This window comes from Chlorocebus sabaeus, chromosome 11 (genome assembly GCF_047675955.1).
Source record: "Chlorocebus sabaeus isolate Y175 chromosome 11, mChlSab1.0.hap1, whole genome shotgun sequence".
Classification (NCBI taxonomy): domain Eukaryota; kingdom Metazoa; phylum Chordata; class Mammalia; order Primates; family Cercopithecidae; genus Chlorocebus; species Chlorocebus sabaeus.
In genome coordinates this window covers 39798764-39817132 of record NC_132914.1, presented here as the reverse complement: position 1 = coordinate 39817132, position 18369 = coordinate 39798764, and the positions used below count along the sequence as shown (strand labels likewise).

The following is an 18369-nucleotide window of genomic DNA, read 5'->3' as shown; positions in this document are numbered from 1 at the left end:
GGAAGAAAGTATTTTAAGGAATTGAAATCAGTTCAACATGGCTACAGCCATGCCCAAATTTTAAATGCAGGGTCAGAGAAAGTGCTCAACTGAAATGGCTGGCAGGAAAAGCTATGTGTTATTAATAGTAAAGGTTAGGAGATGAAAGAGAATTTCACTAAAGAAGTTGAATACGTAAAATAGTTTAAGCAGGAAATAGATGTTTCAGAAAGCACAGATGGGGGTGTTGAGGGGTTAAATGGGGAAGAAACGAAGAAGTAATGATAGCCTAAGTCGAAAGGAAGCACAAAGCAGCATGGAAATGAGACTATAGCACAGAAGACCAAAGAGGCTTACATCTTGTGCGGTAACCAAGGATAACAGGGATGTAATGCATAGTAGGTTTGGCCGGCCACAAGTTTGCCAAGAGACTTAGTCCCAGCGGTCCCCTGGCGGCCACGGAGGTATTCAGGCCTCTCAAAATTCAGCTGCGCCCTGGATGGATTGCACTTCCGTCCCTCTAGAAGACATCGGCTTCACTCTGGATAGATTGTGCAGGCTCCAGGAGAGGCTCTGGGTTCCAGGCTGCTAGAACGCAGGCTCCCAGGGAGTGGTTAGAGGCCTGGTCTGTATGTGCTGGTGGGTAGAAGTATAAACTACCTTGCATTATGTTCTGATTTTTCTGTAGGAATGATGGGCACGTTATGGCCTCTTACAGAAAAAGCAGTGCGTAGCCATTATAGATTTACAGGAAGAGAAAAGGTGCCAAGTAGTTCAACATTTGTCCATACCCACGCTAAAGATGAGTCATTCTGTGAATCTAACTCTCTCCAAGTTGTCCTTGTCTCCCCAACTAGACTGAGATCTCCACCAGAAAACAAAACAAACCAAAAAAACGGTCCGTTTATTTTGTAGTTCCCAAAGTGCCTAATAGCTGGGTACGGCGAACACCTTCAGTACAATTACGGACTTCCTGACTGCTCTCGGGTTGCTGAAGTTACCTAGCTCAGTCTTCTTTTTGCATATTAAGGCGCTACAGAGAGGCGAACCCGTATCTTAAGACTCAATACTTCCCTTTATTCCAAACTCCACTGCATCTCTCCACCCTCAACCGCATGGGCAGAATTGCTGCACAATTCAAAGGCAGGAGAATCCAGGACCCGACACAGAAAACTCCCGCCTCCCCCCGCTAAACCCCCAGCGTTTAGCAGCCCGCACTCGCTCTGCATCCATCTCTGGGAAAGGTAAAAGTCGCTCACCGACTCTGGCCCTCCGAGACACCCAGTAAACGTAGTCGTCCGCTCGCCGCCGTTATCCCAGGTAGGCACTTCCGGCGCGCGCATTGACGTCAGCGAAGCGCTCGCCTCTGGGCCCGCCTTCCGGGCCCGGATCTGAAACAGCCGGGAAGAGGCACCGTGGCTGCTACCATCTGGTCTCCGCGCCTGACCCCTCCCAGGATTCGTGATGCCAAGGCCGCTGCGAGCGGCTACGAAGAGTCGGGGTTGAGCCCCAGCTGAGCCGAGGGCTCGCACTCTTCTGGTCTCCCAGGCCCAACCCACGTGAAGGTAAACGCCTCCTCAGCTGCGGCCTTCCTTTCTGCGGGACCCCCTCCCCAGACTCGGCTGCCAAAACGCTCTGCCCCTCTCTCCCGCCACCCTTTTTATTCCAGGACCTTAACCTTTACCTGCCTTCGCGGCTCTCAGCAGAACGTCTAAGGCATAGTTTCAAATGAGAAACTTTTAAAAAGCGACCTATCTATGTTGAGTTCCTGAAGTTTTCTAAATAATTCCCCCAAAACACCAAACATGAGTCAGTTTTCTCATTCCTTCACGAATTCGCATGCCTTAGAGTCAGTACTTCTCCATTTGTGATGGTTCGTCCCCCATCTCAAATACACACCACATGCTCTTTTTAAATCAGAAATTTGAATTTGGTTGAGTCTGATATTCTCACAGTAATTTGCTGACTTTGTAAGATAAGGTGTGAAAATTAATTACTGATTACATTTGTAAATTTTATATACATATACACACATACATACGAGTCCGTCTCTTCCAGGCACCAAGCCTATTTATATAATGTATCATTTCATAATTTGGCAATAATAAGCAAAGTTAACATTTCGAAAGAAGTTTATATTGTCAATACGTAAAGCTTAAATTTCCTCCTTAATATCATACTAAATGGGGAAAAGAAAATTTTCCTCTTAACACACCACTCCAGAGAAAAAAAAATTAAGACAAACAAAAAAGGTACCCAGCCATAGTACAGGCATGCACAGCATAACAACTTTTTGGTTAACAACAAACCACATATACCACAGTGGTCTCCTAAGAGTATAATACATTGTACATTGTACCATGTTTTTAGTGCACCTTTTCTGTCTTTAGCTACGTAAATATTTACCATTGTGTTTCAATTGTCTACATTATTCGCTACATTAACATCCTATACAGGTTGCAGCCTAGGAGCAATAGGCTAGACCATCTAAGTTTGTCTCAGTACACCCTATGATGTTTGCGCTATGAAATCACGTAACACACTCAGAACATACCTCCTTCCTTAAGCGTAGCATGACTGTGTATTAGCAAAAATCAGTGACTAAGGTTCTTTCTGAGTCCCCAGGCTCTTTCTGATCTGGGTGAGCAAGGTGTGTAGGTATTGTCCATATACAATACATATGCATTAAAGCATTTTTTGCTCATAGTCTGAGTGGAAGTTAGGAGTAGCCGTAGGGTTTTTCCTTCATCTATTTAAAACCCATCTCCATACCCATACAGTCTGGCACTGAAAGTGTTGATGTAAAGAATACTTGAAAGAAGAAGAACCAAAAAAGAATTTTTCTTGAGTGGTGACTGGGAAAAAGGAATTCCTTAATTCAGCCTGCTGGAGTTCCTAACTTGTAAGGAAGGTGTACAAATCTGGCATAGTTAAATCAGTGATTGTTAATACTGTATTGATTTTTGTTTTTTGTTTTTTGTTGTTGTTTTTTCAAAATAATACCCAGACTGGTCTGATTGTTTTATTTGGAATTAAGAATACCTGGTTTAGGCCACTTTGGGACGCTGAGACAGGTGGATCACTTGAGGTCAGGAGTTCAAGACCAGCCTGACCAACATGGTGAAACCCTGTCTCTACTAAAAATACAAAATTAGCCGGGCATGGTGATGGATACCTGTAATCCCAGCTACTCGGGAGGCTGAGGCAGGAGAATTGCTTGAAACTGGGAGGTGGAGGTTGCAGTGAGCCGAGATTGCGCCATTGCACCCCAGCCTGGGCAACAAGAGCGAAACTCTGTCTCAAAAAAAAAAAAAAAAGAATCCTGGTTTAGATTGATTGCTGATAGGTTTATTTTCACTTTTAGAAATGAGTGGTGGATTGGCTCCAAGTAAGAGCACAGTGTATGTATCCAACTTGCCCTTTTCCCTGACAAACAATGACTTGTACCGGGTAAGTAAATCTTATCAAGTGACTGCTATTTGAGATACAGATAACCTTAAGCAAATAGTTCTCCCTGGCAAAATTCTTTTTTCTTTTTCTTCTTTTTTTTTTTTTTAAGACAGTCTAATTCTGTCACCTAGGCTGGAGTGCAGTGGCACTATCATGGCTCACTGCAGCCTCCTGCCCCCTCAGATGGTACTCCCACCTCAGCCTCCCTAGTAGCTGGGAAATACAGGTGTGCGCCACCATGTCTCTACAAGCTACCTGGGCACCTAAGGTTGGAAGATTGCTTGAGCCTAGGTGGTGGAGGTGACAGTGAGCCAAGATCACACCACTGCACTCCAGCCTGGGTAACAGAATGAGACCCTGTCTCAAAAAAAAAAAAAAAAAAGAAGCTGTATTTGTTGAACATTTAAGTCAAATTATATGTTAGATACTAAGGAGATGCTAAGATGTTAGGTGCTAAGGAGAAAAAGCGGGAAAGGTGGGCTGTTGAATGTTAAGTTGGGAATGGAGGTGAAATTTTACACAGGGAGGTCAGAAATGCCATTATTGAGAAGGTGACTTTTGAATAAAGACCTGAAACGAGTAAGAGGCACCTGTGCAAATTCTGGAGGACAAGCATTTCAGGAAAAGAGGGGTAATCTTAGGTAAGCCCACTCAAGGTGCCTTATAGGACCTATTTACATCATGGTAAGGACTCTGGCTTTCACTCTGAGTGAAACGAGAGGCCATTAGTAAGTATTACGTAGAAAACTGTACTGGCCTTCAGAACCCAGTGTTGATAACACTGCAATCCAGTTATATTACATTCCAGCATTATATAGCTTAATCATAGAACGAAAAAATTCATTATTATTGGTTGCATATACTAACACATTCTAAAAGACTTTTTATATAATAGGAACTCTTAGTATATGGGTAATGAGCTGGAACCATAGAAATAAATGAGATTGCATAGGATAAAATAAAAGTAACAGAAGAGAGAGCCAACTATAAAGTTCCACCGACATATTAATGGTGGGCAGAGGAAGAAGACTGATAGAAATGGATTTTTCATTATAAAAGCTTTTTTTATGAGGTTTTTTTTGTTTTGTTTTTTAAATAAAGCAGTCTAAGGATCTGTCTTCTCAAACAGGGATTGCTTCGTAGGAATAACAAGGTAGAGGTGAGGGTAGAATTGGAAAAGTGCTACTCCATAACATTGATATTTGAAGCACAGGTATAGCTGGCACTATGATGGAGTTGATAGTTGCCATGGGTATACCTCAGGAACACAGCAGCTGTCCAGTGTGTATGCCTTAGATCTACCACATGTGTAGAGTGAGTTTTTTTCTCTGTATTTACTCCATTGTCAAATTTAGGAACTGAGACAGATACATGTGACTCCAACAACAGTAAGAATATTATTCTAGTAACCAAAAAAACCATTCTTTTAGGGCCTGCCTTATAAACTGAAGGCTGAAATTTTTCATAAACTATAACAGAATTTTGTCAACATCTGCAACCTAAAAATTTGATGTTTTCATGATTTTAAAATAAATTGTAAATACGTGGTCTTTTGTTTCAGATATTTTCCAAGTACGGCAAAGTTGTAAAGTAAGTATTCACATTAAATTTTGTAACTTCATTTAAAAGTTTATCTGAATTTGCTTCTCCATTTTTTTCAATGACAGTAAATTTTTAAAAATACAACATACTTGATGTAACAAAGAAAATAATACTATTAACATTTTTATGACAATTTTAGTTGGTTTTCCATGTACATAAACATGTAGACAATTTTTCTTCAAGACTGTATTCCATACATTCAATTTTATTTTCTTTTTTAATTTGATATATCATAAATGTCTTTCCATGTATTATAAAGATACATCTTCATATCTAATGGTAAACAAATATTTTGGTTACTAGGAAGTGTTATCAAGTATACTATAAGTAACCTACTTTCAAATAAATAGGGGTTTTGTTTTGTTTTTTTTTCAAATAAATAGTGTAAAATCAAATATTTCTGTGCATCTGACTTGCAGGATGCTATGAGACTGATAAATAGAAAACGTATTATCTTCAGAGAAAGCTTAGAGATCATTGGAAAGACTAGAAACATACAAATGGTATGGATGATAACAGGGCTGAGGGTTAGGAACAATAAAAAGAACTTGAACTCATATTTCACTGTTTTAAATCAAGCAACTATATTATGGGGCAAAAAAAGTAAAAGGATACTGTCATCCTAACTATCTTATAACCAATATACATTCTGATATAAATTTAAAATCCCAATAATTTTGAGCTTATTTCTCTTGGCTAATTTCTTCTAGTGTTCCATAAATGGATATTAAACAGTTGAAGCTCATTTGCATCTTGAAATTACTAACTTCTTTTACAGTTACTTTGCTATTAAAAAATCATTATCAAAAATGCTTCTGTGTAAATTTTTGGGTCTTCAGATTTTAAAAAGTCATCATCATCAGTCCAAACACTGGTAATGATGATGGTATGTAATACTTAAATGAGCACATATATATGCCAGGCATTGTTCTAATCTCTTTATGTGTATTATTTAATTCTCACAACTACCCTTTAAGGTAGGTACTGTTATTATCTCAATATTATAAATGATGAAACTGAAGCACACAGTAAACCTAAAGTCATCTTGCTAGCTAATGGTGGGGAAAATATTTGATCCAACAGTGAGATTTCAGAGTCCACTCCCTTTTACCTTTTTTTTTTCTGCTTTGTCAGAATCTTTGAGTGGATCTCCATATCAATATATAGTCCTGAACCATGAAACTGCAATGGAATTAAAGACACAGGGTTATAAGCACCTAGAAAAAGGGAAGACTTTAGAGAGCCAGGGAAGGCTTACCTAAGTCAGTGTTTTTTGAGTGGAAACCTAAGGATGAGTAACAGTTAAGTAGGCAAAAATAAGGGAGGAATATTTCAGGTAGAGGGAATAGCTTGTGCAAAGGCCTTGTGGCAAAAGAAAATGAAGTGACATCAAGAAATAGAAAGAAGGCCAATGTGACTAGAGATGAGTGAGTAAGGGGGAGAAAGCACAAGATGGCTCCAGAGATGGAAGCAGGTTCCTCATCTTGGCCAGGTTACAAAGGTATTTGGTTTTCATTCTAAGAATATCAGGAATCATTTAAGAATTTTAAGTGAGGGGTGACATGATTTAAATTTTTTAAAGTTTATTCTGGCCTAATGTAGAAATTAGATTGGAGGGGAACAAAAGCAAATGCAATTGGGCACAGTGGCTCACACCTGTAATCCCAGTGCTTTGGGAGACCAATGTGGGGGGATCACTTGAAAGGTCAGGAGTTCAAGACCAGCCTGACCAACATGGCGAAACCCCATCTCTACGAAAAAATACAAAAATTAGCCGGCCGTGGTGGTACACACCTGTAATCCCAGCTACTTGGGAGGCGAGGCATGAGAATCACTTGAACCCAGGAGGCGGATGGAGGTGGAGGTTGCAGTGAACCGAGATCATGCCACTGCACTCCATCCTGAGCAGAGCAAGACTCCATCTCAAAAAAAAAAAAAAAAAGAGAAAATGCAGTGCGACCAGTCTGAAATCTAAAACTGTAGCCCAGGGGAGAAATCTGTACTAAAATAGTACAGGTGGAGCTATAGAGACTGGTCAGATTTGAGAGGTGGTAAGATTTCAGAAATCATTATGAAGTAAAATGGGTAATACTTAGTGATATGTATAGGAAGGAAAGTGGGTAATATTTAGTGATGTGCTTACTTTGTACATAAGGACTTTGTGAACAGGAAGGAGGTGTTATGGATGACATTCAGGTTTCCCAAAATAGTGTATGCTTCATATTATGTGCTTAAAGAAGTACATCATATACCTTGTATTAGGAAATTAGGTGCTACTGTCTACCTCTTTTCCCTTGCCAGAAACATGGGAGTCACAGTAGATTTGTCCTTTTAAATCTCTGGTGTAATTTTTTTTTCTGTTACCACAGAAGGTTTCTCTATCAAAGTATTGTATGATAGTTGGTTTGTTGGTTTGTCTCCACCACTAAACTGTAAGCTTTCTCCTGAGGTTAAAAACTACTGTTAGTGCTTAGCACATGGGCTTGAGGCTAACAGAGTGACTGAATGACCGAATGAATGAACACATACAATGTACTCTTTTAGAAACTACTTTTCCTATTTTTTTGTCTATTTTTCCCATTGAATATAAAGGTATATCTATCAATGAACATATTGAGGTAGGCACGTATGGATTACAGAGACAACCTTAAAGGAGTTTACATTAAAATAGATGAGATGAGGCATTTTTTATGAATAACACAATTCAGCAGAGACTAGCATAATGGAGGAGAAATGATATCCAGTTGAAGCTATTAGAAACTGACACACTGACTTGAATCCCGAAAGAATGAGGAAAATTTTAATGGGCAATGATTCAGAGGTGAAAGAAGATAGAAGCTGTGTGAACAAAGGCACAAATTTGGGGAAATACAGGCCATGCTACTGGAGCATTGAGTGGTTTCTTTTGAGTAGACTTCATAGTTTGTACGTGGGAAGGAGCAGTGAAAGATTAAGGAGATGGGAGCCCAATCATCAAGGATACTGACTGGGGGACAAAGAATAGGCAATTTACAGAACCAAAGATTTTTGAACAAAGGAATGGTGTGATTTTATTCCTTAAGTAGAAGACCACTTAGGGATATGAGAAAATTATAAGAGAAAAAATTATAAAGGAACCAATAAGAATAGACTGTTAAAACAGTAATGCCCCTATGGACAAGAAAAAAGCCGTGGAATCAGAAAAGAGGCAACAGATGAGAGATCATTAATTGAGGATGATGTAGAAAGCCAACACTTCTTTTGAAATAGTACTTTAAAAAAAAAAAAGGTAACTTTCACAAACATTACGAAAAATTCCAAAATGTAAAGCAACTACCTTATTCAATATTTCTGTCAAAATTGGTTAAAATGTTTCCTGCATATTCTCATAACTGGTGCTTTGATGATAACCAGTCTAAATTTGAACCTTCTTACCTTGGGTGCTTGCCTCTCCTTACCTTCTAAGCCTATTGAATATACAGGTGTACCGTTTGAGAAACTAAACCATTTTAGTTGCCCATTTTTCCCTAAATTATTTCAACTTGTTTCTTCTTTTAAATGAAATTAGACATCGCTTTTCTTAATGTGATGGCATCTTTTTATCAGTTTCATTCCAAAGACTATATATGTACCTTAACCCAAACCCAAATAAAATAATTTTAATATGGGAAATGTTATGCTGAATAAAACTTCTATTTATTCACTTGTGTCCTATTACCTATTTTCCTGTAATTCAAACATGAGAAAATTACTAAGCTTTATCTTGAACATTATCTTTGTTTTAACTTTGGAAATAATTTCAAGTTTATAAAAAGTTATGACAATGGTACTAAGAACAGCAAAATATCCTTCATGTAAATTCACCTGTTATTAACATTTCCCCCATTTACTTTATCACTTGTACTCTCTCTTGCCCCGTATGTGTGGATATATACACACATAACTTGTTTTTGTGAGGTATGTAAGGGTGAATTACAAACATCATCGCCCTTTATTCCTACATACTTCAGTGTGTTATTTCCTAAAAGTAAGGATATATTTTATATAACCACAGTACAATTACCAACTTCATAAAGTTATTTTGATATAGTAGTTTTACTAAATCAACCATTCATGTTCCAATTTTGTCAGTTGACCTAATAATGTCCTGCATAGTATTTTTCCCCTCTATTAGAGGATCAGTCTAGAGTCAAGTATTGTCTTTAATTTTTCTTTTTAGGCTCCTTTAGTCTAGAACATTGTAAGGAATATATAGCCTACCCTCTTCCCCTCCCCCTCATTTTGTATGTTGCTGATGTTTCCTTGTTATTAGATCTAGTTTACATTTTCTTGGCTACTATACTGCATAGCGGATGTGTTGTTCTCAGAATACCACATCTGGAGGCAGACACTGTCAGTCTGTCCCTCAGTAGTGACATGAATTTTGATCACACAGTCAAGGTGTTGTCTAGATTTTTTCACTGTAGACTTATTTTCCCTTTGCAATTAATAAACAGTCCATGGAAGACACTCTAAGACAGTACAAGTACTCTGCTCCACATAAAAATCTCATTTTAGACTTAGCATTTGTTGATGGTTCTTGCCTGATCCAGTCTTTACCATGATTGTTGCCAGTTGGTGATTTTTCCAACTCCAGCATTTCCTCTACATTCACCAGTCATCCCTTGGCATTCTGCTGTAAGCAAGAGCCTTCCCTCCCATCTCCTCCACTTATTTACTGGTCTATTATCAGTAAGAATTGTAAATTCCTACCTTCTCTGTGGCCTATAATTTATTACTGTAATGAATTGTTTTGGTGTTCAAATTGTCCTTGATTTGGCCAGTGGGAGCTCCTTCCAGCTGGCTGCTGTATTCTTGGCCCCATCATTCATTCATTCATTCATTCATTCCTCTCTCTCTCTCTCTCTCTCTGTCTCACTTGCTCACTCACTTTTGCACTCTCTTACTTTCTGGCGTAAGATGTTCCAAGCTCCTCTTGTACCTGCCCTGCTCTAGCCTTTGAATCAGCTATTTCTCCAAAGAGCCCTGGTGAACATTGTTTTTAAACTATGTTAATTGACATAGGGTGAGCAGGGCCTCCAGGACTAGGGTTGTGGATGGGGCAAGAGAAAGAGCAGGCTCTGTGCTGTCATAACTCTCCTTATCACTCAGGTACACCCTAGTAGGTGGTATGGCTGAAAACCACAGAACTGGAGATTCTTTTTCCCTAAAGATTGGGGTCTCACTATGTTGCCTAGGCTGTTCTCAAACTCTTGTTCAGGCATCCTCCTGCCTCTGTCTCCCAAGTAGCGGGAACTACAGGTGCGCACCACCACACCCAGCTCTGGAGATTTTTTTTTTTTTTCTTATTTTTCTGAAGATTCTTTAAAAGAATATTAAGAATATACTTTGATTCTAACACTTAAAAAATAAGTAAATCATTTTACTTTTTGTGTAAAGTATACCTTTATTTTGTTTTGTTTTGCAAGCTGAGGGAGTTAGTATGGAAGAGGGATTATGGTTACTCCTTAAGATTTCATTGTCTCTGTAATCTCTGTACTTCACCCTTCAATCTCTGATCAACTCCTAATCATAGGTGTGCTCACTTGTGTTAAATCAGTATCACCCTTTCCCATTTCCATGCTTGATATCCCTTGACTTTGAAGAGATAGCTGATTTTTCAAATGTATTTATCTTATAAATTTTTCATTTAGCCCTTTTTAAAATGAATGTTTCAAGTATTAATACCTGTTTTGTTTATTGCTGCCTCATTTTTAACTATTTGTTTATGCTTTAAGGGTTACCATAATGAAAGATAAAGATACCAGGAAGAGTAAAGGGGTTGCATTTATTTTATTTTTGGATAAAGACTCTGCACAAAACTGTACCAGGGCAATAAACAACAAACAGGTAAGCTATTCATCTCCATCGAGGTTTTTAGCCCCAAAGCCTTTATGCTCATCCAGGCCAAAAATGTGGGGATATAGTGGATCATCAAGTCTAATAGATATCTGTAGATTCTTAAGATAAATCTAACTTATGGAAAGAAAAGAGGTCAAACTGTACTGGGTTCTCAAAACATTGGTGGAATCTCAGGAATAAGAATACTACAGAATAGAATTTATCATACCTAAGTGACAATTGCTAAAAAATCCAAAATAAACTAGAATTGAAGATTTGAGAAAATTGATTAAATAATTAATTTTAGATTTCAATGAAATACATTCTACATTTACAGTTTTCTCTTGTTTAGTTATTTGGCAGAGTGATAAAAGCAAGCATTGCTATTGACAATGGAAGAGCAGCTGAGTTCATCCGAAGGCGAAACTACTTTGATAAATCTAAGTGTTATGAATGTGGGGTAAGTAAACCTAAAACTTAATGTAACTTTCCATAGTTTAAGATACTTTTCACGTCAGTCTTTTATTTTTGCTCACCAAAACTGACTGGCTAAACCAGGTTATGAAAATGCTTTATTTTTTAATATTTATTTTTTTGAGACAGGGTTTTCCTCTGTCACCCAGGCTGGAGTGCAGTGATGCAATCACAACTCACTGCAGCCTCCACCTCCTGGGCCCAGGTGATCGTCCCACCGCAATGTCCAAGTAGCTGGGACCACAGGCATGCACCATCACACCCTGCTTAATTTTTTAATTTTTTTGTAGAGGCAGGTTGTTCCTATGTTGCCCAGGCCAATCTCAAACTCCTGGGCTCAAGCAGTCCTCCCACCTCAACCTCCCAAAGTGCTAGAGTTACAAGTGTTAGCCACTGTGCCTGGCCTAGTTGTTTCACGTAGGGACTCTAAACTCATCAAAGTAAATTCAGTTGAAATGCACTGTGTAAAGATAACCTGAGTTGGGTAATACAAAGTGGTATTTTCTCTAGTTCCTAAATCTTTGAAAATCACTAGTTTTAAAAGTGTTAGACTGATTACTTATGTCACTGTCTTGCAAGATTTTAGTAACTCATAAATTTTTGTTAATAGGATATTGCCTGTTTCTGTACCAGTTTTTAAGTGTCACAGTTCAATAGCAACATTATCATGTGACCTTATCCACTATGGGATATTGTGTTTTGAAGTTTTTAATTTTTTCCTATTAGTATTGCTAGTGTTTTATAACTGAACTATCCTCACATTTTCTTCTTTGGTTCTCTTCATGATCTGTCATTATCCATTTAAAGTTTTGGTGATGAGGAGGAAAAGACAGTCATAGAATAATTTTGTATAAGATCTGTATTGGTACCAAGAGAATTTTAGTCTGGTTCTCACAGGTGTAAGTTTGTAAAATGACCATATAAAATACTTAAGAAACAGGCCGGGCACAGTGGCTCATGCCTGTAATCCTAGCACTTTGGGAAGCTGAGGTGGGTGGATCACTTGAGGTCAGGAGTTCAAAAGCAGACTGACCAACATGGTGAAACCCCGTCTCTACTAAAAATACAAAAAAAATTAGCCAGGCGTGGTGACAGACACCTGTGATCCCAGCTACTTGGAAGGCTGAGGCAGGAGAATCACTTGAACCCAGGAAGCAGAGGTTGCAGTGAGCCGAGATCACTCCACTGCACTCCAGCCTGGGCAACAGAGCGAGACTCCGTCTCAAAAATAAAAATAAAAATAAAATACTTAAAAAACAGAGTCGAGAGGTAGTAATGGGGAGCTGGGGAGAGAATCATGGAGAGATACCATCCTGGCTACAAAATCACATGGAAGATGCAAAGAAATGGCTTGAGGTCCTCTACCCCACTGTCACTCCCCATACCCCCCACAAAAAAGATAACTAAATAAACAGACTGACGGATGAATGAATAGAAAGAGTGAGCAAGCAGTCGCTTGGATACATACTGATTCTGTCAATTCCTATGATTCTGAAACCTCTTAAGTAAACACTTTAGAAACTTTTCCAAAGTTCTGAGTTTTGTAAAAGAAAGAAAGGGAGGGAGGGAAGGTAGTTACATTCAGATTGGTATATATCTTCATATTCACAGTGAATATTAAGTTATCTGAGAAATCCTAGATGAATCAGTTGTTTCCTTTTGGTATATGGATCCATAGAGTTGTTATATTTTTTACATTTTTATATTTAATTTCCCTCCTTCCAAAAAAACCTATTTATATTTACTTAGCCTGGTTTTTCTAAAGTTATTTCATTAAATCATTTTTAGTATGGGGTATGTTAATATGTTTTGCTATAATATTATTCCAAAACACAGTTTCAGATATGCTTCTCTAACTATATTTTCTCAGCAGCTCATTAACAGTAAGTAACCTCTCTTAGGTTGGGCCATGTCCTAGGTATACAAAGTGCATAGTCTGTCTGCTCTGTCAAATATACTGGAAAAGCATGATTATTGTTCCCTTCTATTGTTCTAACCTTGGCTCAGTCCCCACACCCTACCCTGACATACCTCTTAAATGGAATTGTAGTGAGCTGATGTCCAGATTATAGTTGAGCTGTTATGTTTTACAAGTCAATGTTCTAGCTAAGTAGGAATAATAGCCTAGTCCAGCATTGTCAAATGAGAATATAATGCAAGCCACGTATGTTACTAAGTCTTCAGAAATCCAATGTGTATTTTACCTTTACACTACATATCAATTCAGACAAGTTCTCAATAGCCACATTGGCTGGCTAGTGGCTACTGTAATTGGATAGTGCAACTGTAGTCAGCATATGAAAGGGAAAAAAACGAAAGTAATTCATAGGAAAAGTGAGGAAGAAATTTTCCATTTGTTTTTTGTTTTTTTGTTTGTTTTTTGAGACAGGGTCTTGCTCTGTTGCCCAGGCTGGCGTGAAGTAGCACAATCTCGGCTCACTGCAGTCTCTGCCTCCCGGGTTCAATCAATTCTTGTGCCTCAGTCTCCTGAGTAGCTGGGATTACAGGCGCGTGCCACCACGCCCAGCTAATTTTTGTGTAGTTAGTAGAGACAGGGTTTTTCCATGTTGGCCAGGCTGGTCTTCAGCTCGCTTCCTCAGGTGACCCGTCTGCCTCAGTCTCCCAGTGCTGGGGTTATAATCCCAGCAATCCCAGTGCTGGGATCCCAGCGCTGGGATTACAGGCTTGTAATCCACCATGCCTAGCCCAAAAGAGTTTTTTTTTTTGTTTTTTTTTTTGAGACGGAGTCTCGCTGTGTTACCCAGGCTGGAGTGCAGTGGCACAATCTCTGCTCACTGCAAGCTCCGCCTCCCGGGTTCACGCCATTCTCCTGCCTCAGCCTCCGAGTAGCTGGGACTACAGGCGCGCACCACCACGCTCGGCTAATTTTTTTGTATTTTTAGTAGGGATGGGGTTTCACCGCATTAGCCAGGATGGTCTCGATCTCCTGACCTCGTGATCCACCCGCCTCGGCCTCCCAAAGTGCTGGGATTACAGGCTTGAGCCACCGCACCCGGCCCAAAAGAGTATTAAGCAACATATCGGAAATTAACAGGATATCCTCATTTTATCAGTAACTTAAGATGTTTACATTTAGGGTAAATGATCCATTTAAATTTTGATTTTTTTTTTTTTTTTTTTTTTGAGACGGAGTTATTTGCTCTGGTCACCCAGGCTGGAGTGCAGCGGCACAATCTCACCTCACTGCCACCTCCACCTCCTTGGTTTAAGCAATTCTCCTACCTCAGCCTCCTGAGTAGCTGGGGCTACGGGTGTGTGCCACTACGCCCAGCTAATTCTTTGTTTGTTTGTTTGTTTTTTAGTAGAGATGGGGTTTCCCCATTTTGGCCAGTCTGGTCTCGAACTCCAGACCTCAGGTGATCCACCCGCCTCAGCTTCCCAAAGTGCTGGGATTACAAGCGTGAGCCACCACACCTGACCGAACTGTTTTATATCTTGAATTTTGAGATTTAAATGTTTGAGAGAAGACTACTACTTCTACTCTTAGTAAAACCACTAAATAGTCCTAAATGTTAATTTTAACTGAGAGTTACAATGTCACCTTCTAATTAATGTCACATTATCATTAATGTCTTTCTATGTAGTCCCAGTATGGGAATATTCCTTTTTAAATTCGAAAACCTTTTAGTAAGGCCGGGTGTGTGACTCACGCCTGTAATCCCAGCACTTTGGGAGGCCAAGGCGGGTGGATCACGAGGTCAGGAGATCGAGACCATCCTGGCTAATATGGTGAAACCCTGTCTCTACAAAAAATACAAAAATAAAAAATTAGCCGGGCATGGTGGCAGGTGCCTGTAGTCCCAGCTACTCGGGAGACTGAGGCAGGAGAATGGCGTGAACCCAGGAGGTGGAACTTGCAGTGAGCCTAGATCGCGCCACTGCACTCCAGTCTGGGCGACACAGCAAGACTCCATCTCAAAAGAAAAAAAACCTTTTAGTATTAGAGTACCAGGCAAGATTTTGTAAATAACAAATATGGTATTTTTTCTTTCCTTTTTAATGGGAAACAAAAGGAAAGTGGACACTTAAGTTACGCCTGTCCGAAAAATATGCTTGGAGAACGTGAGCCTCCAAAGAAGAAAGAAAAAAAGAAAAAAAAGAAAGTTCCTGAACCAGAAGAAGAAATGTATGTATATTATTCTTACTAAATACATTATCATGTTGCTTTTGTCTTTTGGTTGGTTGCTTTTGCCTATTGGTTGGTTACATTCCAATTTGTTTTTCTTTATTTAAGTGAGGAAGTAGAAGAAAGTGAAGATGAAGGGGAGGATCCTGCTCTTGACAGCCTCAGTCAGGCCATAGCATTCCAGGTATTTTTCTTTTAAAAGGCATCATGCAATAGCTGACTGGGTTTATAGTCCTTGCTTACTTCATTGATCACCTCATGGCAACCTCTCTTTTTCCCCCTAACCTCCTAAGCCTTAGGAGACAAGCTGTTTCTCTGAGGTAGTGTGAATGAAAAGTTCCCATTGGTTCTTCCTAGATTTTTAAGGGCCCCACAACACTTACTATCTTAATCTTTTTTCATTTAAAAAATGAGCAGAACTATTTACTCAAAGTGAGTATAGCCCAACAGAAAAGATTTTTTTTAGAAATTGCCTAGGATAATTTTGAGTAAGATTGTGAGATGGGACAGAACTTGGGAAGGGAGCAGATCTTATTGTCTGCATGAACTGGGAGGGTGGGAAGTAATGGCATTTGTGGTATGTTTTTGTCATGTTTTGAATTAATGAACCATAAATAATATTAAACAGGCTATTGGTTTTGTTTTGTTTTTTGAATCACAGCAAGCCAAAATTGAAGAAGAACAAAAAAAATGGAAACCCAGTTCAGGAGGCCCCTCAACATCAGATGATTCAAGACGCCCAAGGATAAAGAAAAGCACATATTTCAGTGATGAGGAAGAACTTAGTGATTAAAATCTTGCCCTAGCACAGTAATAAAAATCAAGATTTGTTAATAACAATCTTGAAGAGCTAATTTTAATAAAAATAAGAAAAGTTAGTACTATCATGTTAATACTATTATTGTTATCCCAAGAAAAAAGATATTTTAAAAATTTATTTGAAAAGTTCATTATAAGGGCTTTATTCATGCCTGATTTGTTTACGAGGACTTCTGAAATTAATCCTTAAAACTGAAACTTCCTGAAGACCGAAAAGTTGAATGATCTATTGTTACTTATGTTAATAAACTTTTCAAGAGAATTTTGTCTTTAAATATGGGTGTTTTGTCATCATATTTCTTGTAGCTTTATCCCAATCTGGATAAATTGTAAATACCTATAAAATAAATTGTATATACCTATAAAATATAAAGTCACATAGCTCTAAAAGGCTTAAAATCAAACACAGGTGTTACTTGTCTGCCCTACCCATAGCACCAAATTCCATTCCCTAGAAGAAACTACTCATATGTGCACACGTGTTGTTAAATAAAATACATATATTTCTGTCAATAAAAGAATAAAGGAGAATTATTCAATCTCTTATACTTCTACCTTCCTCAATCTTCCCAGTGTGGCTGTGTTAAAAATTTGGGGGAAATCCATACATATATTTTTTAATGACCATGTAAATAGTTTTCACTTCTGAGCCAAGGAGTATGCTATGATTACATTTTTCCTAGAGTTAATAGTTGTCTATTTTTTTCCATGTATCGTCTTTGTATTTATGACTAAATCTTCCCATTCTGTCTGCAGGTGGTTATATGGGAGTGGGATTAGCCTTTAATTTTCTACTTTGTATATTTCTATATTGTTTAACTTTGTAAGAATATCCATTAATTACTTTTTAACTAGTAAAAGCAATAAAAATAAGTTAATACTATTATGGTAATACTATTATTGTCATCCCAAGAAAAAATATATTAAAAAGAGATTTGAAAAGTTCATTATAAAAGCTTTATTTGTGTTTCCACTTTGAAAACTACAAAGTGTTAACCACCCATCAGCAAAGAATCTTCCAGATCACAGCAAGACAGACAGAAGGATTGAATGCAGTACTCAACCATTTGTTTGGCCATTAGTCAAATACAACAGTTTTGGGTTTTTGGTTTTTTTTTTTAATTTTTATTTATTTATTTTTAAAACGGAGTCTCACTCTGTTGCCCAGGCTGGAGTGCAGTGGTGCGATCTCAGCTCACTGCAACCTCCACCTCCCCAATTCAGACGATTTTCTTGCCTCAGCCTAAGTAGCTGGGATTACAGGCACACACTACCACATCCAATTAATTTTTGTATTTTGTTAGTAGAGATGAGGTTTCACCATGTTGGTCAGGCTAGTCTCAAACTCCTGACCTCATGATCCACCTGCCTCAGCCTCCCAAAGTGCTGAAATTACAGGCGTGAGCCACCATGCCTGGCGTACAGTTTTAAAGCAAAGAAAAAAATTGAGAAAAGATTTGCCACAAATTTAAGTTTCTATGAATACCTGAAGACAGACTCTAGTAGGAAATAAATTAGTGACAAATAGAGTATTTAGAAGATAAAATAGGCCAGGTGCAGTGACTCATAACTGTAATCCCAACACATTGGGAGGCCAAGACAGGAGGACTGCTTGAGGCCAGAAGTTTGAGCCCAGCCTGGGGAAAATAAGGAGACTGTCTTGACAAAAAATAAAATTAGCCACTCGCACCTGTAGTCCTAGATACTTGGGAGGCTGAAGCGGGACAACCTGGGAAACAGCATGATCCTGTCTTTAAAAAAAAAATTTTTAAAAAGGAAAAAAGTTTATCATTACTTATCAAGGAAATCTATTACAACCAGGGATACATCAAAATTTACCTAATTAGGAAAACCACTTCATTGTTGGTGAGGATGACATTAAGAGCACTTGTGGTATTGTATACTGGCCCTGAATCAATTCTGAAGGGTAATTTAACAATAAATATCAAACGTTAAGTATGTTCTATTTTTTGAACTAGAAATTACATTATATTTTATCCTAGGATTCTAATCAGAAATGCAGGTATTTATGTACAAAC

At 38.5% G+C, this 18369-nt stretch overlaps 2 protein-coding genes across 21 annotated transcripts in view; one reads left to right on the top strand and one right to left on the bottom strand.

The window, feature by feature from the left end:
• PPHLN1 (periphilin 1) overlaps positions 1-1343 on the bottom strand; it is a 120869-nt gene extending 119526 nt beyond the window's left edge. For 9 of the 19 annotated variants that reach the window (XM_037997251.2, XM_037997254.2, XM_037997261.2 and 6 more), the window contains exon 1: positions 1239-1317. The gene's annotated coding sequence lies outside the window, so the exon portion shown is untranslated. Of the gene's footprint in view, positions 1-1238 lie in introns of all 19 variants that reach the window. The other 10 variants (XM_037997249.2, XM_037997256.2, XM_073020630.1 and 7 more) reach the window with 5 other exon arrangements.
• On the top strand, positions 1321-16874 carry ZCRB1 (zinc finger CCHC-type and RNA binding motif containing 1). Of its 2 annotated transcripts, XM_008002928.3 has the most exons (8): positions 1321-1544; positions 3344-3429; positions 4991-5019; positions 10788-10899; positions 11243-11350; positions 15399-15511; positions 15620-15695; positions 16173-16874. In XM_008002928.3, the coding sequence occupies exons 2-8, from the start codon at positions 3346-3348 to the stop codon at positions 16302-16304; spliced, it is 654 nt and encodes a 217-aa protein (XP_008001119.1). In that variant the 5' UTR covers positions 1321-1544; positions 3344-3345; the 3' UTR covers positions 16305-16874. The 2 variants fall into 2 exon arrangements, with proteins under 2 accessions (XP_008001119.1, XP_008001120.1); XM_008002929.3 differs by lacking the exon at positions 3344-3429 and having other exon boundaries at positions 1371-1544; positions 16173-16605.
• Positions 16875-18369: the final 1495 nt, after the last annotated feature.

Bases quoted from the DNA above. Each gene is read 5' to 3' on its own strand.
- ZCRB1 (XM_008002928.3), top strand. From the start codon at position 3,346: ATGAGTGGTGGATTGGCTCCAAGTAAGAGCACAGTGTATGTATCCAAC. The intron at 3,430-4,990 runs GTAAGTAAATCT...CTTTTGTTTCAG, and splicing joins CAAACAATGACTTGTACCGG to ATATTTTCCAAGTACGGCAA. The intron at 15,512-15,619 runs GTATGTATATTA...TCTTTATTTAAG, and splicing joins CCTGAACCAGAAGAAGAAAT to TGAGGAAGTAGAAGAAAGTG.